The sequence below is a fragment of the Solanum verrucosum genome, unplaced genomic scaffold, assembly GCF_900185275.1.
Source record: "Solanum verrucosum unplaced genomic scaffold, falcon-dt-bn FXZP01000004.1, whole genome shotgun sequence".
In the NCBI taxonomy this organism is placed as follows: domain Eukaryota; kingdom Viridiplantae; phylum Streptophyta; class Magnoliopsida; order Solanales; family Solanaceae; genus Solanum; species Solanum verrucosum.
The window spans coordinates 435,031-460,431 of NW_026020212.1; the positions used below are offsets into that span (position 1 = coordinate 435,031).

Genomic DNA, 25,401 nt, shown 5'->3' on the forward strand with positions numbered 1-25,401 from the left:
ATGGTGTTAAACAATAGATATGCACTTCGCTCGTAACAATATATTTGTCTTACTTTTCTTTTTAGTTAATTTTAAAAAAAGAATGTTTCTTTTTCTTTTTAGTCCACATTGTATATTTAAAAACATAATATTAAAAATATTTTGATATAATAAGACAAATAAATTAAAATAAAAAAATAAAATATACTAAAATATCCTTTAATATTTTCTTTCCTTTTTATATGTCAGTGTCAATAACTTAATTTTTTTCTAGAAGTATTGTACTCAATCATAAACTTATTTACATCACTTAAAAGTCTTCTATTATTGATGGGAATTTTTCATAAATAGCTAAAATGTGAAACATAATAGGCCTCCTTAGCTAGAGTTTGCATATTTACATAGTGTAGCTATAGTTTTAATGGCTAAACTGTTTCGCGTTTATATAACTTGGATTTTTTTAATTGATTATACAAATTGTTTATTAAGTTCCCTTAACTGATGCGACAATTTTGGTTAAAAAAAAAAAATGATCCCTTAATTCATGGCTATTATATTTAATTAGATTTCCTTAATTGATATGACTTCTTCTTCTTCTTGACGAAAAAACACGACTCATTGTATGTGTATATAATTGAATCAAGTTTTAAAAAAAAATTGTAGTTGAAGTATATCAATTTGTATAACAATAGATGTATAGCAGTTTGTATATGTTTATGAATAAATTGTTATTGTAGGTTTTGTATTAATTGAGTTGTATAAATCAAACAAGTTATTACGAATATCATACTTGTACTTGTATTAGAAGTATATAAAGCATACTTATATGTGTTAAAATTATGAAATATATACAAATAAAGAACAATTTAAACCAAATAAATATACATATATAAAATACCTAATAAATTTAGTTGTATAATTATACAATATATTGGACTTGCGTAACTATAATTTTCAAAATTTGAATTTGAATTTGGTTAAGTTATTTAAGGGGAATTGAGAGATTTTAGGAGATAAATTAATGGGTATGATAACAGAGAGTGTGTGTTTTGATTTGTATAAAAGATGAAAGAGAAACTTACATGTTTCGATGCAAAACGTGGGACTTGCCATATACCCATTTTTTTTTAACTATAACTGTTTTTTATAATCAAGTTAAACTATAGTTATGGAGCATAATTAACTATTATATGTTAGCTTTGTTATGTAATTTTCACTTTATAAAATCAATTTGAAAACTTCAAAATATAGCTAGACAAATATCTAAGGCGTATTTGAGATTATAAGTTTAAAACTCTTTTTTTCGTTCTTAAATTATATGCGCGGTCAAATACCACCACATAGGGGTGGAGCTACACTATACTAAGGGTGGCAAGATAAACACCCTTTGTCGAAAAATTACATTGTATATATAAGTAAAATGATACTTTAAATGGTTAAATAAAACATTTGAACACCCTTGAACAACAAAGTTGGCATAAGCAACCAGCGTGCATGCGGGTTTGATTCCCCGTGGCTACACTTTCTTTTTATATTTTTAAAAGAGCTCCTAATTAATATCTAAATCATAGTTAATAAATTTGTTATATTTGAAATATTCAAAACTAATATTATCTATTAAAATAATTTTAAATAAAGACCTACAACTTAAAAATTTAAGAAAAAAAAAAAGTTTAATAGTCAATTGAATGTGTTCGTTTGTTTTTCTTTTGTTGCTCAATGCTTGAGTAATAATGTCATTGTAATGAATCACACTTTTACCACTAAACTATATAAATGCAACTGGAATTGTGATATTAAAATAGACTAAGATAGCTGGGTCGTCAAAACGATTAAAATTATAACATAAAAATGCATATATAAATACACATGTATAACTAACCTAAATTTGTTTTCCCCCTCTTCCACAACTACTTTTTGCCAGACAAAACGCAAAACTACGTAAATAGTATAAATTTTAAATATTCAATGTAAATAACACAACCACAAACAGTTGTCAATCATATATAAAATATCTTTAAATATTGTGCATTTAACCCACAGCCACAAATGATTACCAACTATATTATATTGTGCGTGTGCATCTTTTTCTCGGTGCTTGCATTTAGCTCGCAAAAATCTTTCAACTATATTATATTGTGCCCGTGCTTGCACAGATCATCTCTGCCTAGTATTATCATAAAAGAAAGTAGAGTAAATATGAATTTGTCTTTAAACTGCCTCCCATAATCATTGATATGAAGGAGTTATGGTTATTAGATAATAAGAAAAACCAAAATGAGAAAAAGAATTAATAACAATGTGCCACACCCAATCGATGGTAACATATAAAATGACATTTTGATTATATAATTGTTTGGTGTGCAAAGAAAGTCGCACATTGATAAGTGAAAAGATCGAAAAGCTACATATAAGGTATAAAATCTCTTAAATAATATTGTGACAGTTTTGAAAATATCGTGCGAACTTAGCCCAAAACGGATAATATATACCATATTAAAAATATTTTTGGGCTAATATGCCTCAATAATTACAATAAATTTAATGATATAAAACAATAAATTTTAGTAACATTATAAACAAATAACCAAACATATTGCAGAATTAACATCTTATAATTCTTTCAAATTATATATTCCTGTGGAAGTTCTTCCTTTTTTCATAAGTCAATGGAGGGAATTTATTTCCCTTAAACAACAAAGTTTTAGGTTGGTAGTTAAGAATTTTTTTTTTTTCACTTTTAAAAAAATTTGGTTGATGTACAGTTATTTGGGGGAAATTAACAAATAAGTACATTTACGACTGCTAAGTAAATCACGGTTGCATAATTATTTGAAATTTTGCCATGTTTTTATATGGGGGAGATTATGTGGATATAAATACTCTCAAATGACAACTCCCACTTCAATTCAAAAAATTGAAACTTCTTTAAGAGGAATAAAAAGGGGTGTGTAATAGATGACGATTCTGCTGGAGACAAATAAAATTCAATTGCAACACATGATCAGATCACAATGCCTACTAGGAGGCAACCCCTTAGGTTCTTGAAATAATTTTCGAATTCCTGAAATCAATTGGGAAAATTATGCGTATAAGCAAACATATGAGTACTAGTTAATTACTTAACATAGTTATAGTTTGCCTTAATTTCAATTCGCGACCTACTTTTAGCTATAATTACGCAACTCAACTTTTTAGTTTTGTATAATTCAGAATTTGTATGATATAATTTGTATACAAACATGTGAATCATACAAACATGTGAATTATACGAATCTGCGAATTATACAAATGAGACAACTTTAACTATAGCTACAACCTATAAATATGCAAACTATAGCTATAGAGCATAATTAAGTTTATTATAGTGGCTATTTGCAAAAGTTCATCAAATCAATTTGCATATGGGCTTGAGCACATTGCTCACAGATTGCTAATGATACATTACTAAATGAGAGGAATATATCCGAGAGAGGAGGGATATATTTCAGAGGAGATTTTTGTAATTTTTTTAAATGGTAGAGAATTTTAGAAATTATGATAAAATAAGATATGTATTTATGTGATTTTTCCTTCTTATTTACATAATAATTAGCCAAAAGTCATAGAAAATATACACTGAATATACAATATAGTTTAGAAAATATACACTAATTATACGGTATATCTTACCTATATATGACCTATACACTGACTATACATTATAATACACTCGAAAAGTTGAATATAGCTTAACTATATACGAAGTACACATTGTCTATATATGAAGTATACATTGACTATACATGAAGTCTACACTGCCAAATTCAATCTCAATCAATTCAAAATCATCTTTAAACAGTCTTAAAATTTAGATATAAAATCCTCTCAATGTTTCGAGTCTTTTGATTTCTGCATGCTCTTTGCTTGACTTAAAACAAAATTGGATAAGCCATGCTCATTGACCATTGTGTATATATTTATTATATTTAGGATTGAAAATAGATTGAATTGCAACTCATCTATATAAATATGAATAAAAAATTAAATTGAATAAAATATGAATTAGATAAAATATATATATCTTCGTTCAGTATAAAACCATCTACTAGACTCACATATAGGTATCTAGAACTTACCTATATTGTCCATATTTTTATGTATCAAAAGTAGACTAATAAAATTCATATTTATCAAACTAAATAAAAATAATCAAAATCATGAAAATGTAGATTAGATAAGTTGAAAAATATGAACTGAAATAAGGAAACGTTCTCGAAGGCCATTAAAATCTCAAAAATGTCATATTTTCGTCCCTATCAATTTAAACTAGATAAAAGGACAAGTATACTAGATATAGAGAGTTTTAACTTCTATATCTACTTATCTAGTATATTTAATATACATATATTTTTTTATTTTGTATTGGTAAACATCTTTAGTCAAGGGCCGTCTTAATCACTAGGCGACTAAAGTCACTGCTTGGAACTTCATATTTTTGCCACCCCCCACCACACACGCACTTTTTTTAAAATAAAAATTATTTAAAAAATTATATGTATTTTTAAATTAAAAAAAATGTGCAAGAAGTAAAAAAAAATAAATGTCATTAGTTTTCCCACTTTTCTAAGGGAATGAAACATTTTTTGAAAATAATTTCCTTACGTGGAAAATTATGCTTCTTTATTTATTTCCTAAGAATTTGACCTTATATTCATCTTTTTTATTTTTCTATTTTATTATTTTTATTCTCAATATTGAACTTTCTCCTACAAAATCTTTTGATTTACTGTTGCTTACAAGTTACAAAAAAATAAAATTTTCTTTTGAGTGTCTTCTTCAAAATCTCAAGAAGTGCAACAAGCTAGCAGTCATTAAATTGAAGAAACACAACACTATTTCGATATTGTTATATCAACTTATCAAATTCATGTCAAGTTTGTTATTCTAACTTTATTTTTTTTTTTTTTTTTTTGATAACTTATTATTGTTGATATTCTTAGTTCATATCAACAATTTGTGAATGTGAAGTTGATGCCTAACTGGGAATCTATTGTCCATCTGAAGAGGAGTAATATTAACAGTAGGAGGAGAGTTATGGTTAAATGGAGTAAGACATCGACTAGTTTTGTGAAACTAAACTCAGATGGTAGTAGCAAAAATGATCTTTGTGGGGGTGGAGGGGTGATTAGGGATTGCGAGGGGCATCTTATTTTTGCTTACTCACTAAATCTTGGAAAAGGCACTAGTAATTGGGTTGAAACTCTATATATCTATGCTTCACCTCCTTTTAAAGCTATACATAATTCTAATTAGAATATTATGTAAACACTCCAATACAATCCCTTAAATTACGATCACAATTTATATTAAGCAAGTTAGCAAATAGCACAACATTTCAAGTTCCCAAAATGAGAGTAAAACATATTGTAGTAATTAAGCAACGGTAAATTAATCAACATGTGACTCTTGGTTAGTATTTCGAGGTATTACACACATGACCTACCTAGAACTATATGAATGCTCGTATGTAGAATGTGAAGGGTTAATCACCTAAAATGAATCATGCTTGCTAGAATAGAATAGCTTAAGGTGCATGAGTCTTATGATTCCTTCATGTATAGTTGAATTATGATGTTTGGGATGGTAAATCTCATGGTAGCTTGGGATGGTAGACTAGTATGATAATTGTGGAGTAAATCATGAATGTAGGGCTTGAAGTCATAATGTTGATCACTAGGGCTTAAGGAGTATGTATATTATGATGAACTAGCTTGCATATAATTAGTATACAACATAGATAGAGTTATGGTGAAAGGCTTTTACCCATATGACCTACCTAGAACTATATGAATGCTTGTATGTAGAATGTGAAGGGTTAATCAACTAAAATGAATCATGCTTGCTAGAATAGAATAGCTTGAGGTTGAATCTTATGATTCCTTCATGTATAGTTGAATTATGAAGCTTGGGATGGTAGATCTCATGGTGGCTTGGGATGGTAGATCTCATGGTAGTTTGGGATTGAGAAATTAAGCTCTCCTAAGGTTAGCTTGAAGTAGCATTGGTAGAATACTTTTCATGGTAGCTTGCATTAGTATAGGCATGGTAGCCTAGGATTGAGGATCTATACTCTCATATGGGTAGCTTGAACTAGCATTGTTAGAATGTCTTCATGGTATCTTGACTTGGTAGCTTGCATTATGTCTTATGTTGACTAACCATCTTGAGATGTTTTATGTTGGTATGTTAGCTTTCATACTTGGTACATTTTGTACTAACGCATATTGCCTACATTCTAACCAAATGTAGGGTGTTGGTGATTGAGTTGCTTTGGAGGCTAGGTTTCTAAGGCATTTTAAAACATGAAGAATTAGTGAGTCCTCATTGCTTCGAGGACAAACCCATTATGTTCCTTTTATGTCTTTTCCTATGTTTTAGAATCTTTATGGGTTGCATCCCAAGACTTTTATTCATGTTATTCATAAATGGTTTGAGACATAGACTTAGTAAAGACTTTCGCTTCTATGAAATGTTTTCACTTGAATGTTTTAAAGAAAGTTTTAAATTTTTCCTACTTTTCTATGATCGTATGTTATGATGACGCTAAGGGCATGTATTAGAACCCTTCAGGGTCGAGTACGCCGTGTTACGTCTAGGGGGTACCCCTGGGTCGTGACAAACTTGGTATCAGAGGCAGGTTTTAGGATAAGTTTTAAGATGTCTCAAACCACGTCCAAGTATAGTCTTATTCATGGATGTGAATCACGACACATTTATGAATATGAGGCTATGGATGCTTAGGAAAAATCTCACTTTTTCATTCTCCAAGTCATGCCATAGTTCTATAAGCTCTCTCTCTTATCCCTTATTCAATGGTCTTTAGGATATGACTATTAGAATGATTTATGCTACAAGGAGTGAGAGAGAAAGGTTGGTTGAGATACTAATTACAGTTGTGTGACTTGGTAAGATTTGAGATATTAGACTTTGATGTTTACTTTAGTATGGATGATGATTTATTGTTGCCTTTATGTTATGAAAGATGTTTAGAAAAGTTTGTGTAGGCTTACTCCCAAGGGGGAGATACTGTACCTACCTAGCAAGGTGATTATGAGGTTTTTCTTGGTTGTTGGTAGAATCCTACTTAGTAATGATGATTATTTTTTTTTGAAGTATGTTGATGGATTGGTTGAATATGGTGTTTTGAGAAATGCCTAGGTTGAGTTGAGTGAATAAAATCCTCTAAGAAGGGTAGAAGTTTAATTCACCTGGGTATAAAATATTTTTGTGTGATGATGTGAAAGTTTAGTGATGCCTAAAAGAGTTTGAATAGGCTTGCTCTCAAGGGGGAGGTGATGTGCTTAGATAGCAAGGTCGTTGAGTATCCTTGATGTTTATGAATTAGGGATTTCTAGAAATTTCCAACCTTGAGAGATGTAGTGGGTATGAGGGACTTCCCGGTTCTTAAGTCTAAGAGAAGAGAGGGTAAGAAAGTTTCCTCTTGTAGTGAGGATGTGGAGCCTCAAAAGAAGAATAGGTCATATGCTCTCCAATTAGGGATTTCTAGAAATTTCCAACCTTGAGAGATGTAGTGGGTATGAGGGACTTCCCGGTTCTTAAGTCTAAGAGAAGAGAGGGTAAGAAAGTTTCCTCTTGTAGTGAGGATGTGGAGCCTCAAAAGAAGAATAGGTCATATGCTCTCCAACTAGAGAAAATCATGAGTGATCTCCTCATGTCCCTTCCGGTATGTGCTTCTTTTATGTTTTAGAAAAATTTCTAGATTTCTTGTATTTTATGACTTGCTATGTTGGGCTTGATGTTGTCCTTGCTATGAATGATGTTTAGAAAAGCATGTGTAGGTTTGCTCCCGGGGGGATAGTGTACCTACCTAATAAGGCTATATGTGATTATGTGTTGCTATGATTTCCTCATATGCATGTTCATGAAAATGTCTATATCTTATTAGATATGACTTACATGCATTGTTGCCTCATGTTGTAACATCTTTGAGTCAATGTTAATTTTAGTCTCCATGTAGTGTGTGTTGAGCATGTGGTAGCTAGGAGATGGTAGTTCCTCCTTGAAGTTGAATAGATAAAGAGTTTCATGCATGTTGGGTTGGTAGATGTAGACCCTACTCCCTTGTGTTGCATTGATTATGCTTAGCTTGGAGTTGAAGTTTTCCTCCTTGGTTGTGTGCATTTAGATGTAGTGCATGAATATTGGGCTACTAGTCTAGAGTTGTTCCTTTTGGGAAGTGTTTAGAAAGGTCATTCGCGAACGAATGTTTCCAAGGGGGAGATATTGTAACACCTCAAAAACTAGTAGACCAAACTAGAGCCACAAGCTAGGATTCTACGGTATGATGTATGTGATTAGAGTCGTAGATTAGACTTTCCGTACTTTGAATGAGGGGCTTAGTAGTTAAACATCAAGATACATGTTGGACCTCATAGCTTATAAGACTATCTATGGAGTGGTATAGGGTTGCAAGGGCCTAAGCTATCAAGGTAGAGTAAAAGAGAACTTGTTCTCTTAGATGCCTAGTTGGTGATTGGGCAGCTTGATTGCCCAAGGCACTTGGCGATGCGCCAAAGGGAACCTAAGGTCACCTAGTGGACTGCCCTTTTGGCCTAGGTGCTGGACAAAAGGGTGAGCTAAGTCATAGCTAGCCAATCTACTTGGCGAATCGCCCAATGACCCCCTAGATGGCCTAAGTGAACTGCCCCATTATTGAGCTTACTGAAAATTTGGGCGAGCCAAGGGTCCACTTGGTGAGTCTCCTAGTGCCCTTGGCGAGCCATTAGGGTGCAAAGGGCGAGGTAATTTGTGAAGTTTAGTCATTTTTAAGTTAAAACGTGAAGGGTCCTTAGTTCTTTACCAAAATTGACCCTACTTTATCCTAGTGCTTTCCTAGCAACTATATAAGCTTATTAGACCTATGTTCACTTCAATTAAGTCATTCTCCCTAGAATTTTTAGAAAACCCAAATCCCTCCTCTCTCAAATATTTCTCTTTCTAAGAAGAACCTTCATTGAAGAAGAAGAAAATAGAGCTTGGATATTGGGTCAAGAACAAAGTCCATTGTTGAAAGCTTGTGCTAGGGCTTTGATTTAAGGTATGTTTAGCTTTTCATGTATGGATTCTTCCACCCATAGAGTCCCCTAGAATTTCCCCAAATTTGTGAAGAAGAACCCCAATCAAACTAGGGTTACTTCCGATGTATGGGTTTTAGGTGGGTATGATTCCAAAGGGTTGGATACTACGCATATATGATTAATTTAGTGTTGATTCATGATATTATGAAGAGTTTATGTGAATTCCTTGGTTAACCCTAATTTTTAAAGTATGTGGGTTTATGCTATGGATGAGAAATTGATGATTCATGATAGATTCTCTTGGGTTGTTATCATGTATAGAACTTGTCCAAGAAAGGGGAATATGAAATTATGAATTGAACTAGACTTATACATGTATGATAGAATATGAATTGAAATAATTAGAATTGGGACTTTTGATGAATGCTTAGAATTGCCTATGACTAAGGCTTAGGGCTAATGTGTTTTGGCGATCTAGACTAGTATGATGATTGTGGAGTAAAGCTTGAATGTAGGGATTGAAGTCATGATGTTGATCACTAGGGCTTAATGAGTAAGTATATTATGATGAACTAGCTTGCATAGAATTAGTATACAACATAGATAGAGTTATGGTGAAAGGCTTTTACCCATATGACCTACCTAGAACTATATGAATGCTTGTATGTAGAATGTGAAGGGTTAATCACCTAAAATGAATCATGCTTGCTAGAATAGAAAATCTTGAGGTTGAGTCTTATGATTCCTTCATGTATAGTTGAATTATGAAGCTTGGAATGGTAGATCTCATGGTGGCTTGGGATGGTAGATCTCATGGTAGCTTGGGATTGAGGAATTAAGCTCTCCTAAGATTAGCTTGAATTAGCATTGGTAGGATGCTTCTCATGGTAGCCTAGGATTGATGATCTATACTCTCATATGGGTAGTTTGAACTAGCATTATTAGAATGCCTTCATGGTAGCTTGACTTGGTTAGGCCAAGACAATTTCATGGTAGCTTAGGATTGAGACACCATACTCTCCTAAGGATAGCTTAGGGTTGAGGATTCATACTCCCCTAAGGGTAGCTTGCATCCTATTGAATGTTTGCATGGTAGCTAGGTTGGTATATTTGTATCCTTCCTAGGATAGCTTGGATTGCATGAAAGGATGTTTTCCATGGTAGTTAGGTCTAGCATAGTAGTATGCTATTCTTGATAGCCTAGAATGATGAATAGTAAGCATTGAGTAAGTTAGCCTAAAGGGGTACTTAGTGTGAGTGGTATATGGGATGTCACTCATACATGGCACAAGTTTGACTTGAAGCTACTTATGAAGTGTCTCCTTATGTGATGCATGCCTAGCTTGGATTGTTGCTATAGTTTCCTTCCATGACATGATTGACTTAAGATGGTAGTTCCTTGTCAATATGAAGTAGATCGATAGTGACACCAAGATAAGGTAAATATGAATAGGGTGACTTCAAGATATGCTTAGTGTGTGGTATTATGGGATGCACCACATGCATTGCAGAAGTGTCCCTTGAGGTTACTTAGGAGTATAAGTGCTCTTATGATATGAAAACTTAGGTCTTGACTATGAAGACTACGACCAAGAATGACCAAAGAGAGGTACTTAGCTTGGATAGTATTATGGGATGCTATCCTTGCCTTGTACAAGTATGCTTGGAGGTTGCTTGTGGAGTAGTTCTCTTGAATATGAAGGACTAATGGTTGAAATATGAATTTATGTATGTTTTATGCTGACTTGTGATGATATAATGCTTATGTTGGAATTATGTTATTGTCTCTAATGATTATGTGTTATGTTGACTAACCATCTTGAGATGTTTTATGTTGGTATGTTAGCTTTCATACTTGGTACATTTTGTACTAACGCATATTGCCTACATTCTAACCAAATGTAGGGTGTTGGTGATTGAGTTGCTTTGGAGGCTAGGTTTCTAAGGCGTTTGAAGAGTTGAAGAATTGGTGAGTCCTCATAGCTTCGAGGACAAACCCACTATGTTCCTTTTGTGTCTTTTCCTATGTTTTAGAATTTTTATGGGTTGCGTCCCAAGACTTTTATTCGTGTTATTCATAGATGGTTTGAGACATGCATAGACTTAGTAAAGACTTCCACTTCTATGAAATGTTTTCACTTGAATGTTTTAAAGAAAGTTTTAAATTTTCCCTACTTTTCTATGATCATATGTTATGATGACGCTAAGGGCTTATATTAGACCCCCTTCGGGGTCGAGTACGTCGTGTTACGTCTAGGGGGTACCCCTAGGTCGTGACACTAGAATTCAATTCTTTAAAGTTGTATAGGTTCCTTAACGACTTATCTAACCACTCATGTAATCAAAATCAGAAATAAGTCACCCGATTTCCCTACACCTTAACGACTCTGATTTCGTCCAAATCTGGACTAGATTGGAAAATTCTAAGTTACTACTCAAAAGTTTTCTGGCCCCAATTATTCCCCAATTGGCTTTTCTATAACGACGGGAACATGCCGTTACAAATATGAAGCTTTGAGCAATACTGTTGTGACTCCATTGTGAGTAGTTTGTTTCGCTTGGACTAGCTACTCATACTGTCTTGCATGGTGTTTGGGTTATGGGTAGAAATTGGGGATCAACAAATTGCGTTGGTATATGAGTTTTTCGTAGTAAGTGATTCCGCGGGTTGGTTCACCTCTTGGGAGGGACCTGCTGACCTTTCAGACTCGCCTTATCGGGGCCGTCCGGCGGGTCCATAAGGACGGAGCATGTAAGCTACGCGAGTTGTGAATATATCCGTTGAGAGAAGAGTAGAGAGAGAAGAGACCTAAAAAAAATATATGCTAAATGGAGAGAATATGTTCATTTATGTTTATAGTCATTCCTCATTCATGTAGGATTGTTGAATATATAGTAAATTAGTAAGTATAAATGGGAAGTGGAAGGAGTATGAAAGGAGGGAATATGAAGTGTTCTGTGCTTTAATGAAAATTATTTCTCCCTCAATATTGGTGGTGAAAAGAAAAGTTCAAGTTTTTAAAACACTTTCACTTTTTAAAAATGTTGGAAATAGGGACTTATTTAAATTTTCATTTTATACTTATTTTATCTTTATTATTAAATACATTGATTTTTTAGTATTTAGACGATTTATAAATTATTAAAGGTGATATAATAAAATAATTATTTCGCATGAGTTCATCCATAATCATTGTCTCCAAATTTTTACTTCCATATAACATAATAACATTAACCTTGCTTTACCAAAAGTTGGCCAAAATATCTAAAAGCCTTAATCCTTTTTCCCAAAGAAATACCTCTCTAAGAGAATTTGATTAGTAATGTCAATATATCTACTTAACATCACTTGTGATATTAAATCATAGTGCGTATAAAAGGCTCTCCAATACAAAAAATAGTTTTATATTATGTATATATATGGCTTGAAAATGTACCTCCCGAGTCCCGACCATTTTGTACTATCACTACTAAAAAAACTGTGAATACCGACCTATAAATACCGACCTCCGGAGGTCGGTATTCCTTGAAATACCGACCTAAAACCGACATCCCAGCTTAGGTCGGAAAAAGCTTGGTCGCTATTCAATACCGACCTCTGGAGGTCGGTTTTTATTTTATGTCGGAATATTCATTTTCTTAAATTCCGACCACTGGAGGTCGGTATTTTTATTTTTGTAATGTTGAAATTTCGACCTCCGGAGGTCGGTATTTTTATTTTTGTAATGTTGAAATTCCGACCACCGGAGGTCGGTATTTTTATTTTTGTAATGTTGAAATTCCGACCTCCGGAGGTCGGTATTTTTATTTTTGTATTTTTTAAATTGATATCTTTTTTTTTGTATGTTGAAATTCCGACCTCCGGAGGTCGGTAATTTTATTTTTGTAATGTTGAAATTCGACCTCCGGAGGTCGGTATTTTTATTTTTGTAATGTTGAAATTCCGACCTCCGGAGGTCGGTATTTTTATTTTTGTAATATTGAAATTCCGACCTCCGGAGGTCGTATTTTTATTTTTTTTTTTTGATATTTTTATTTTTGTATTTTTGAAATTCCGACCTCCGGAGGTCGGTATTTTTATTTTTGTAATGTAGAAATTCCGACCTCCGGAGGTCGGTATTTTTATTTTTGTATTTTTGAAATTCCGACCTCTGGAGGTCGGTATTTTTATTTTTGTAATGTTGAAATTCCGACCTCCGAAGATCGGTTTTTTGCTGCAAAACAGGCAACAAATTGCTGCAATTTTTAGTTGCCCACCTGCATATTTATACCAAAACAACCCAAAGCCAAATAAGCTTCATCCAACCAAAACAAACCAAAGCCAAATAAAATTCATTCAACCAAAGCCAAATAAACTTCATCCAACCAAAACAACACAATATTTTCAACATATACAAACTATTTCAAAATAAACTTCATCCAACTTCAAAATAAACTAAACTACGATCAAATTAAACAATTCTAAAAATATAGAAGTCTAAAATGTCAAATAGATACAACTACTCTTCATCACCCTCACTCTCCTTATCATTCTCATCACCCTCCTGATCAAATCCATCACTGCTAGCCGGACATGGAGGAAGAATATTTCTTGATTCAAAAAGAAAAGTTAGTTGGGCCTGAAGCGCTGCATACCTCTTGTTCTCTACCTCCTTTGCTGCCGCAATCTCCTCCTCTCTCTTCTTCTCTCTTTCTTCTCTCTTCTTCTCTCTTTCGGCTACAGCAGCAAGCTCGGCATTGAGATAAGTTATCTTACTCTCCATTGCAGATATTGTCTCTCTATCCCCACCATCAAAGCTTGAGGATGATGAACCACAATACCAAGACTTCTTCATCTGATACGCCTTTTCTGGATGGCCGTAGATTGAACCTCTAATCGGTTCACCAGCACTCTGTTTCCAAAGATTCTCGTTTTTTTCTTGTGTAAATGGTCTGTCCTGACTCTCAAGAGGTAGAGTACTACGATATTCCTGAGATATTCGCATATACCTATCCTGTAATTTAAACAAAGAACTCAATGAATAAGAATGTAATATATACAAGGAAAAGAAAAAAAAATAGTTTGAATGGAGTTCTTACATATGTCTCTTGAGCATGTGGCTCAATCCATCTTTCTTCTTCTGTGGGGTTCATACTCTTCTTGACGTGAGTAACCTTGAACATCTCTGGTACAGCTACCGGCCTACCCAACTCTTTTTCCTGCAAATAACATATATAGAATTTGATCTCATTAATCTCCAAAAAGTGCTTATCAAAAAAGAAAAATTATTTTACTAAATTAAGAAAGTATACCATTCTTTCCTTCCTAGTAACCTGGCTAATAGCTCCACCAGTGTGCAAAGAGCCTCCCTTTTCTGATGCGCGAGCCATCTTCCCAATCTCACTCCTCTTTTTAAATTTTTCATCAGTACTCCAATGTTTCAGTAACAAAGCCCATCGCTCCGGAAACATAAACTTAGGCATTCTATTTTTTTTTCGACAATCACAAAATGTGCTAGAAAGCAACTTTGAAGCTTTAAGCTTGAAGTTCACTTGAATGTCATCCTCGTGTTCGGGAGCCCATACATAATATTTCTGTAATAAAAAATTACTAAATATTTATTGTTCAAATGACTAGAGAATTTAAATGTATATGATATGAATTTAATTTATATATATTCTTACCTTAAATTCATTGAACATCTGCCCTTGGTTGTTAAGTGGAATCGAACTTCAATTCGGATACACACCATTATAGTGAGTTCCGATGCACTTTAAAATAATCTTTGCCATACCCATATCCGAACGTAAGTTGAAATACGAATTCATTGACGAAGTAGAGTAAACAAAAAATAATCAATCAATTAAAATATAAATAGATAAATGAAAGATGAAACATAATTAAATCATATTTGTATCCTAATGGCTCGATGACGAGTCTCCGAAAATTATCTCTATCGCCTGGCTGAGGACCATGTGCATCTGAGTGCTGGGTGGTAGGAGTATTAGGCTCTGAGCCATTGGATTCAATATGAAGATTGGAAAGTCCAATTGATCCACTACTAGTATTCAAACTATTGCACTGACTAGCACTAGCTGATGGTATGTTAGACCCACGACCAAGATGTGAATAGCCCTGCAATGTTTGGTAACCCGAACTAGGTACCATAGTGGGTGTAGATATAGTATAACCAGATTGTGGAGACACATGAATAGAGGCATTATGTGACTGGTGTGTCGAGTGAGTAGTTGAAACTGAGGCTTTTTTTGAAATATTAACTCGAGAGGGCTCATCAGATATCACGACCCCAGTGGGCCTTCTCATAGCATTGGCCTTAAATTTCTTTTTCGGATTATCGGATTTTTTTGATTTACCCTTGTCTTTATCTACCATCTATATCAAATAAATATAAAGATTAAAACAAAGTAGTACAAAATAATGTCACAATGTCGAACAAATATATCAAACAAAGTTATCATAACATAAGACTTAATCCAAATAGTCTTTTACAATGTCAAACAAACGTTAAAACTACTAAAATATAAAGTATACTCAAATATGAATAGCTAAAAATCCACCAACTAAACATACAAATTGTTATTCATCCTCTTCGGAAGTTTCTTCATCATCTATCCATTCACATGCATTATCTTCGGAAGTTTCCTCCTCATCTATCCATTCATCCTCTTCGAAAGTTTCCTCCTCATCCTCCTCCATATTTGTTGGCATATCTAACTCTTCTCTATTAACTTCTTCTAAAATGTGATCAGGATGCTCCAAATTTATTTCTAACTCAGCATCCACTACTTGATGAACACTTGATATTTCATTTTGATATGCAACATCCAATTCATTCTCAACTTCCACTCGCCCCATCGGTTTTGTTTTGATTACAACCCACCAATTAGACTTATCCCTACGCAACGGATAAGGAGCATAGTACACTTAGCATTTTGTGCAATAATAAAAGGATCATAAGCCTCATACTTCCTAGTGTGATTGACTTCAATGATATTATGTTGCTTAAGCTCCCTCGTACCTCTTGGAGTTGGATCAAACCACTTGCATTGGAAAAGTACTATTCTTTTGATTGGCCAACCCGAATACTTCAACTCTACAATCTCCTGTAGGACGCCAAAATAATCAACATTCTCATTTTGATTTCCATTATCACCTTTAACCCAAACACCACTATTATTAGTTTTCTTATTCTTTGAGTATTTCTCTGTGGCAAATTTAAAACCATTTACGTTATATTGGGACATTGTGTGAACTGTAATCGGTCCCCAAGAAATATCCTTGAAAAATTGATCAAATATGGCGACATTTTCTGAATTGTAGACCTATATATAATTAGTAAATTAAAAGCAATGTTAGTAGAAGGAAGAGTACACTAATCTCTTAGTAGGTGTATATATTACAACACTTACCCAATTAGTATACCATGTTATAAATGATGGAAACACTTGATCATCACCATATTGGCTCATAAAATAACTGTAGAATCACATTAAAAATACAGTTAGTTTCCTTAATAAAATCGGAGTTGAATATATGTTGTTTACATATTTAATTTTCTTACTCTAAGAAGGGTTGCACTTCTGGACAATTCAACAAGACATGAAGCTCTGCAGATTTTTTCTCCTTTTCGGTAAGTTTGTGCAATGTACGCTTTTTTGAACCCTTACCCGGTTGGTTGAAGATTGATAATGATTGTACTGCAGGATCATTCCCAGTAACATCATGTCGATTAGGTCTGTTTCTCAAACACGACACATAATCATCAAAGTAGTAAGAACAAAAGTGGGATCTTTCTTTAGCTAGATATACTTGAGCCATACAGCCCTCCACCCTATGTTTATTCTTAATACCCCTTTTAGACTTGCCAATGCTCCTGTAAAATTTTATATTAGATATATAATTTCAAAAGATATATTAACGATTTATGAAATAAGAATAAATGTGTTATAGTTACTTACCGCTCAAAAGGATACATCCACCTATATTGAACTGGACCTCCCAGTAGAGCTTCATGAACAAGGTGAATAGGAAGATGTTCCATCACATCAAAGAACCCAGGTGGAAGAATCTTCTCCAACTTATTACTAATAACAACTATATTTTTGGCCATCCGAACCAGATTCTCTACTATCAATGTGCTGGAACACAAGTCTTTGAAGAACAAACTGATTTCTGCCATCGGTTTCCATATGTTTTTAGGTAATCCACAAAAAGCAATCGGAAGTAATTGTTCCATAAAAACATGACAGTCGTGACTTTTCATCCCATGCAATATTCCACGCTCAATGTCAACTTTCTTTCCCAAATTTGAGGCATATCCATCTGGCATTTTCAAGCTTTCCACCCACTCACAAATTTTTATCTTTTGTTCCATTGTGAATGAATAACTAGCCTTGGGCTTAAGTAACTTGTTGTTGGCAGACTCCTGTAAATGCAACTCCGGTCGTCTACAATGTTCTGGTAAGTCAAGTCTAGCCTTAACATTATCTTTTGTCTTGCCAGTTACATCCATTACAGTGTTGAACAAATTATCAAAATAATTCTTTTCAATATGCATGACATCGAGATTATGTCTAAGCAAATTATCCTTCCAATAAGGTAACTCCCAGAATATACTCTGTTTAGTCCAATTATGTGCAACACCATACCCATCAAATTTGTACAGTGGTTCCTCAGTTACCTTTGGAAAATTTTGAACCCTTTCCCAAATATCATCACCCGTTAATATTGGGGGTGGACCATCTCGTTCAGTTTTATTCTTTTTAAATGCATATTTCTTTCTCCTAAACTCATGATCAGGTGGCAAGAACCGACGATGACAATCAAACCATGAATTCTTTCGGCCATGTTTTAATGTGAATGATTTAGTATCTTCCATACAGTAGGGACATGCTAACTTTCCAGCTGTCATCCATCCAGTTAGCATTCCATAGGCAGGAAAATCATTAATAGTCCACATTAAAGTAGCACGCATGTTGAAATTTTGTTTACGAGAAATGTCCCATGTTTCTACCCCCTCAGACCACAACAATTTCAACTCATCAATCAAAGGTTGTAAGTACACATCAATCTTGCTTTTTGGATTACTCGGACCAGGAATGACACAATTCAGAAATATATACGGGCTTGTCATACACATCTCAGGTGGAAGATTATACGGTGTAATAAACACAGGCCAACAAGAATATGGTGTAGCCCCAACTGAAAAAGGGGTGAAACCATCCGCACACAAACCCAGCCTAACATTCCTTGGTTCAGCAGCAAAATCTGGATAAGTTCTATCAAAATGTTTCCAAGCCTCTCCGTCAGATGGATGACACATGACACCAGGTGGCCTTCTATTTTCACGGTGCCATCTCATATGAGGAGCAGAGCTATTTGATGCATACAACCTTTTCAATCTTAGTATAAGAGGTAAATAATGCATCACCTTAATAGCAAGTTTCTTTCCGGTAGAACCAATCTTATAGCGAGGGTGACTACAAAACTTACAAGACTCTAGATTGATATCCTCCTTATAGTATAACATGCCACCTTTTTCACAACAATCAATTCTTATCGAGGAGAGTCCTAACTTAGACACCAATGCATTTGCTTTATAATAAGAATCAGGAATCTCTACATTGGGATCAACTAATTCCTTCATAAGTTCTATCATAGAGTCCATTGCTCCTTGAGAAATATTATTGTCAGATTTGATACTTAACAATCTAACTGCAACAGACAATTTAGAGTGTTGACTCCCGTTGAACAAAGGACTACTACAATCACGCAATTGTTCATAAAAGATGTTTGCTTCTTCATTAGGAGCTTCTTCTACATTTTCTCCTTGTTCAAAATAAGAATGCATCCCAAAAGCATCATTAATCATATCTGACATTCTAGAACCTTGGAAATAATTATGCTCGATAGATCTACTACTTTCACCGACAACAAAGTTATTAAACATAGTGTCACTTTCAACCTCACCATGGCTAGTCCAAACTGTATACCCTGGTTTGAATCCATTCATCATAAGATGCATAGCAACAGTCTCTGTTGTATAATATCTCACATTTTCACAATTAACACACGGACACCTAATCAATCTTGAATTTAAAAAATCATCAAGTGTCATTGCATGATTTATAAATCTAGTGACACCTTCTGCAAATTCTGGAATCATACCCGCTCGACCAGGATTGTTTCTATTATACATCCAACTACGATCATGATTCATCTACACAAACAATAATGATAATTTTAATTCCATCAACTAAATAACATTTGAATTTATTTAAACAACTTAACCACTTTCTAAGTCTAACTAGTTTTGACATATTTATTTTAACTTATTTAAACAACTTAACAACTTTAACTAGTTTAGTTTTGACTTAATTCGAACAACTAAATCCACCAACTAAACCACAATATTTATTTTAACTTATTTAAACAAACTTAACTTTTTAACTTTAACTACATTAGTTTTGACTTAATTCCAACAACTAAATTCACTAACTAAACCGACATTATTTATTTTAACTTATTTAAACAACATAACAACTTTTGAACTTTAACTACATTAGTTTTGACTTAATTCCAACAACTAAATTCACTAACTAAACCGACATTATTTATTTTAACTTATATAAACAACATAACAACTTTAACTAGTTTAGTTTTGACTTAATACAACAACTAAATCCACCAACTAAATCACATTATTTATTTTAATTTATCTAAACAACTTAACAACTTTTTAACTTTAACTACATTAGTTTTGACTTAATTCCAACAACTAAATCCATCAACAAAATCACATTATTTAATTTAACTTATTTAAACAACTTAACAACTTTATAACTTTAACAACTTTTTAAAGCTAAGTGTCAACACTAGATGGACACCAAATTGATCTTCCAAGAAAATTAATTTTGTCATCTATAGGATCAACTAGTGTTGATACTTATGCTTAACAAACACATTATTCCTAAATTAAAGCTTAATAGCAACACTAGATGGACACAAATCGATCTTGCAAGAAAATCAATTTTGTCATCAATAGGATCAACTAGTGTTGATATTTATGCTTAACAAATTTATTATTTCTAAATTTAAAGCTAAGTGTCAACACTAGATGGACACAAATCGATCTTCCAAGAAAATCAATTTTGTCATCTATAAGATCAACTAGTGTTGATACTTATGCTTAACAAACACATTATTCCTAAATTAAAGCTTAATAGCAACACTAGATTGACACAAATCGATCTTGCAAGAAAATCAATTTTGTCATCAATAGGATCAACTAGTGTTGATATTTATGCTTAACAAATATATTATTTCTAAATTTAAAGCTAAGTGTCAACACTAGATGGACACAAATCGATCTTGCAAGAAAATCAATTTTGTCATCAATAGGATCAACTAGTGTTGGTACTTATGCTTACCAAATATATTATTTCTAAATTTAAAGCTAAGTATCAATACTACATGGACACAAACACATTATTGAAAACAATTGTACTTGAACTTTAGAAATTTAGAAGCACCAACCTTATCTCCTACTTTGATGAAAGAAGCAATATAGTCTTATATCAACTTTTTTAGATGTTAAGCTTCCTCAGTTGCCTAGCACGAAAAGTTCTAAAATTAATTATATATAAACTTCAAATCCAAGAATATTAGTTATATATATATATATATTCAAGTTTTAATAAGTTCAAGTTTTCAATTCAAGTTCATATCTAATTTCTAAAATTAATTAGTTATATATTCAAGCTAATTAGTTCCAAGTTCAAGTTCTAATTTCAAGTTCAAGTCTAAGTTCAACTTCAAATTTTAAGTTCATGTCAAAGTTCAAGTTCAAGTTCAAGTTCTAATTTCAAGTTCAAGTTCAAATTCTAATTTCAAGTTCAAGTTCTAAGTTCAAGTTCAAGTTCTAATTTCAAGTTCAAGTTCAAATTCTAAGTTCAAGTTCTAATTTCAAGTTCAAGTTCAAGTTCAAGTTCTAAGTTCAAGTTCAAGTTCTAAGTTCTAAGTTCTAAGTTCTAAGTTCTAGTTCAAGTTCAAGTTCAAGATCAAGTTCTAAGTTCAAGTTCAAGTTCAAGTTCTAGTTCTAAGTTCAAGTTCTAAGTTCAAGTTCAAGTTCTAAGTTCAAGTTCAAGTTCTAAGTTCTATGTTCTAAGTTCTAAGTTTTAGTTCAAGTTCAAGTTCAAGATCAAGTTCAAGATCAAGTTCAAGTTCAAGTTCAAATTCTAAGTTCAAGTTCAAGTTAAAGTTCAAGCTCTAAGTTCAAGTTCAAGTTCTAAGTTCAAGTTCAAGTTCTAAGTTCTAAGTTCAAGTTCAAGTTCAAGTTCTAAATTCATGTTCAAGTTCTAATTTCAAGTTCAAGTTCTAAGTTCAAGTTCAAGTTCTAAGTTCTAAGTTCAAGTTCAAGATCAAGTTCTAAGTTCAAGTTCAAGTTCTAAGTTCAAATTCTAAGTTTAACTTCAAATTCTAAGTTCAAGTTCAAGTTCAAGTTCAAGCTCTAAGTTCAAGTTCAAGTTCTAATTTCAAGTTCAAGTTCTAAGTTCAAGTTCAAGTTCTAAGTTCTAAGTTCTTAAGTTCTAGTTTCAAGTTCAAGTTCAAGATCAAGTTCTAAGTTCAAGTTCAAGTTCAAGTTCAAGTTCTAGTTCTAAGTTCAAGTTCAAGTTCTAAGTTCAAGTTCAAGTTCTAAGTTCTATGTTCTAAGTTCTAAGTTCTAAGTTCTAAGTTCAAGTTCAAGTTCTAATTTCAAGTTCAAGTTCTAAGTTCAAGTTCAAATTCTAAGTTCAAATTCTAAATTCTAAGTTCAAAGTTCAAGTTCTAAGTTCAAGTTCAAGTTCTAAGTTCAAGTTCAAGTTCAAGTTCTAAGTTCAAGTTCAAGTTCAAGTTCTAAATTCATGTTCAAGTTCTAATTTCAAGTTCAAGTTCTAAGTTCAAGTTCAAGTTCTAAGTTCTAATTTCAAGTTCAAGATCAAGTTCTAAGTTCAAGTTCAAGTTCTAAGTTCAAATTCTAAGTTTAACTTCATATTCTAAGTTCTAATTTCAAGTTCAAGATCAAGTTCTAATTTCAAGTTCAAGATCAAGTTCTAAGTTCAAGTTCAAGTTCTAAGTTCAAATTCTAAGTTTAACTTCAAGTTCAAGTTCAAGTTCAAGTTCTAAGTTCAAGTTCAAATTCTAAGTTCAAATTCTAAGTTCAAGTTCAAGTTCAAGTTCAAGTTCAAGTTCAAGTTCTAAGTTCAAGTTCAAGTTCTAAGTTCTAAGTTCAAGTTCAAGTTCTAAATTCATGTTCAAGTTCTAATTTCAAGTTCAAGTTCTAAGTTCAAGTTCAAGTTCTAAGTTCTAAGTTCAAGTTCAAGATCAAGTTCAGTTCTAAGTTTAACTTCAAATTCTAAGTTCAAGTTCAAGTTCTAAGTTCACGTTTTCTAAGTTCAACTTCAAATTCTAATTAAGTTCATGACATTCAAACATTCATCTTCTACTCATAACACTTCAATTACTAATTTCTAACTTCAAATTAACACTTTACTAACTAGTCCTAAAATCAAATCCAAAAAAATCTCAATCTAACCTCAAATTACATATTCTCAAGTTTAAACTAGTTCTAAAATATAAAAATGCTAACTCTTCACTAACTAACAATGCCCAATTTAAAAATGTCTAATTTCTTTTTTAAAAAACCTTAAAATACAAAATCTTCAATTATCTATACCTAACTAACAATAATCAAATCAAATTAACAATTGAATAACACAACCAACAAACAAAAACAATAATATACTAACAAATAATCAATTATAATTACTAGCATTAAAGCCAAGTATTAATACTAGATGGACACAAACACATTATTCAAAACAATTGTACTTGAACTTGAGAAATTTAGAAGCACCAACCTTATCTCCAACTTTGATGAAAGAAGCAAAATAGTCCTGTATCAACTTTTTTACATGTTGAGCTTCCTCAGTTGCCTAGCACGAAAAGTTCTTAAATTAGTTAAATATAAACTTCATATCCAAGAATATTAGTTTATATATATTCTCAAGTTTTAATAAGTTCAAGTTTCAATTCAAGTTCATATATAATTTCTAAACTTAATTAGTTATATATTCAAGCTAATTAGTTCCAAGTTCAAGTTATAATTTCAAGTTCATATTCCTAATTAAGTTCAATTTATAGTAAATTCAAGTTATAATTAATTATAAGTTCTAATTAAGTTGTAATTCAAATCCCTAAAATTCTAAATTCAAACTAGCTAGCTAGTGTCCCAACTTCAAACTATTAAATTAGTCCTAAAATATCAAATATAATTCAAACTATTAGTCCTAAATTCCAAATTCAAATTAGTCTTAAAATCACAAATTGAAAGTACTCCTAGAATTCAAAAATCAAACTATAGTGCTAAAATCCCAAATTCAAACTATTAGTATTCCTAAAATCTCAATAATAATTCAAACTAGTCCTAAATTCAAAATTCAAACTAATCTTAAAATCACAAATTCAAACTAGCCCTAAAATCTCAAAATCTAACTAGTACTAAAATCCTAAATTCAAATTAGCTAGCTATTCCTAATCCCAAATTCAAACTATTAGTCCTAAAATCTCAATAATAATTCAAACTAACTCAAATAATACCCAAGTTCAAACAACTCCTTAAATACCCTAATTCAATCTAATCTTACAATTCCAAAATCAAACTAATTAACTTAAGAAATACCGAATTTCAAACAAATCCTAAGATACCCTAATTCAAACTAACCCTAACATTAAAATTTTCAATTCACAATCAACAAACACAAACTAACAATCAAATAATACCTAATTCAAACTAACAATCAAAAACCCTAAATCATTCACTTACTAACTGACAATCAATCAAACTAACAATCAATAAAACTAAGTATATTAGTACTCTAATTTTGAGATACTTCAACTAAATAGAAACAAAAGTAATCTATTATGGAGGTTCTAAAAATTCACCTTCACTAAGAAGGTCGGGGATGGAGGTGATGGTCGAGATGGAGGCGGCGCCGGTCGGAATGGAGGCGGTGCCGGTCAAGATGGAGGCTCGCGACCTCCTGCTGCTGGGCGCGACGTCCTCTGCAGCTGCCGCGACGTCCTCTGCTGCTGCGAAGGTGGGTGGCTGCGGTCGGGGATGGCGGCGTGGCGCCGGTCGGGGATGGTGGCGTGGCGCCGGTCGGGGATGGGTGGGGATCGGCGCCGATGGGGGTGGGTCGGGGGTGGATCTGGAGTGGGGGAGTGAAAGTGGACTTAGGTTTTGAGAGTTAGTGTTTAGGATTAAGACTTATATTGTCATTCTTTTTTAAAGAGAATTCTTTAATTTACCGACCTCGGGATGTCGATATTTTTTAAAATAATTATCTATATTTAAAAATATTTAATAAATACTGGCATCATGAAGTCGATATTATTTAAATAAAATAATAATTTAAATATACCGACCTCTTTAGGTTGGTATTTATTAATTAATTTTAATATAAATTCACCTCTAGAGGTTGATTTTATATATATATATATATATATATATATAAAATTTAATTACATATCAACAAAAGTTTAATTTAATAAATTTAAATATATATGTATATATATATACATATATATATATATATATATATAGATATATATATAAACTCACCTCTTGAGGTTGATTTTATTAATTAAACATATAAATTATATATATATAAAATTTAACTACACATCAACAGAAGTTTAATTTATTAAATTACATATATATATATATATATATAAACTCACCTCTTGAGGTTGATTTTATTAATTAAACATATAAATTATATATATATAAAATTTAACTACACATCAACAGAAGTTTAATTTATTAAATTACATATGTATATATATATATAAAATTTAACTACACATCAACAGAAGTTTAATTTAAGAAATTTACATATATATATATATATATATATATATATATATATATATATATATATATATATATATATAATTTAATAAATTTACATATATATAGATGTATATATATATATAGATGTATACATATACATATATATGTATACATTTATATATATAATTATTTTAATATAAACTCACCTCTTGAGGTTGATTTTATTAATTAAACATATATAATTTAACTACACATCAACAGAAGTTTAATTTAATCAACATCTATCTATCTATCTATCTATATATATATATATATATATATATATATATATATATATATATACATATACAACATATATATATATATATAATTATTTTAATATAAACTCACCTCTTGAGGTTGATTTTATTAATTAAATATATATAATTTAACTACACATCAACATATAA

The 25,401-nt window shown here is 32.1% G+C and overlaps 2 protein-coding genes across 2 annotated transcripts; both read right to left on the bottom strand.

Moving 5' to 3' along the window:
- Positions 1-10,180: 10,180 nt before the first annotated feature.
- On the bottom strand, positions 10,181-15,432 carry LOC125830585 (uncharacterized). The gene is made up of 5 exons (XM_049509765.1): positions 14,974-15,432; positions 14,352-14,633; positions 14,139-14,258; positions 13,695-14,053; positions 10,181-10,259 (listed from the first exon to the last, which is right to left on the bottom strand). The coding sequence occupies exons 1-5, from the start codon at positions 15,430-15,432 to the stop codon at positions 10,181-10,183; spliced, it is 1,299 nt and encodes a 432-aa protein (XP_049365722.1).
- Positions 15,433-15,636: 204 nt separating this feature from the next.
- LOC125830587 (uncharacterized) lies at positions 15,637-19,084 on the bottom strand. Its single transcript, XM_049509766.1, has 5 exons — positions 17,019-19,084; positions 16,622-16,933; positions 16,470-16,536; positions 16,079-16,382; positions 15,637-15,983 (listed from the first exon to the last, which is right to left on the bottom strand). Exons 1-5 carry the CDS (start codon positions 19,082-19,084, stop codon positions 15,637-15,639), a joined length of 3,096 nt encoding a protein of 1,031 aa, XP_049365723.1.
- Between the last annotated feature and the right edge of the window lie 6,317 nt (positions 19,085-25,401).

Bases quoted from the DNA above. Each gene is read 5' to 3' on its own strand.
- LOC125830585 (XM_049509765.1), bottom strand. From the start codon at position 15,432: ATGGTAGATAAAGACAAGGGTAAATCAAAAAAATCCGATAATCCGAAA. The intron at 14,634-14,973 runs GTCATCGAGCCA...TTTTTATTACAG, and splicing joins GAGATAATTTTCGGAGACTC to AAATATTATGTATGGGCTCC. The intron at 14,054-14,138 runs GTAAGAACTCCA...TTTAAATTACAG, and splicing joins CACATGCTCAAGAGACATAT to GATAGGTATATGCGAATATC.
- LOC125830587 (XM_049509766.1), bottom strand. From the start codon at position 19,084: ATGCATCTTATGATGAATGGATTCAAACCAGGGTATACAGTTTGGACT. The intron at 16,383-16,469 runs GTAAGTGTTGTA...AATTATATATAG, and splicing joins TAACATGGTATACTAATTGG to GTCTACAATTCAGAAAATGT. The intron at 15,984-16,078 runs GTACGAGGGAGC...CAAAATGCTAAG, and splicing joins GTTTGATCCAACTCCAAGAG to TGTACTATGCTCCTTATCCG.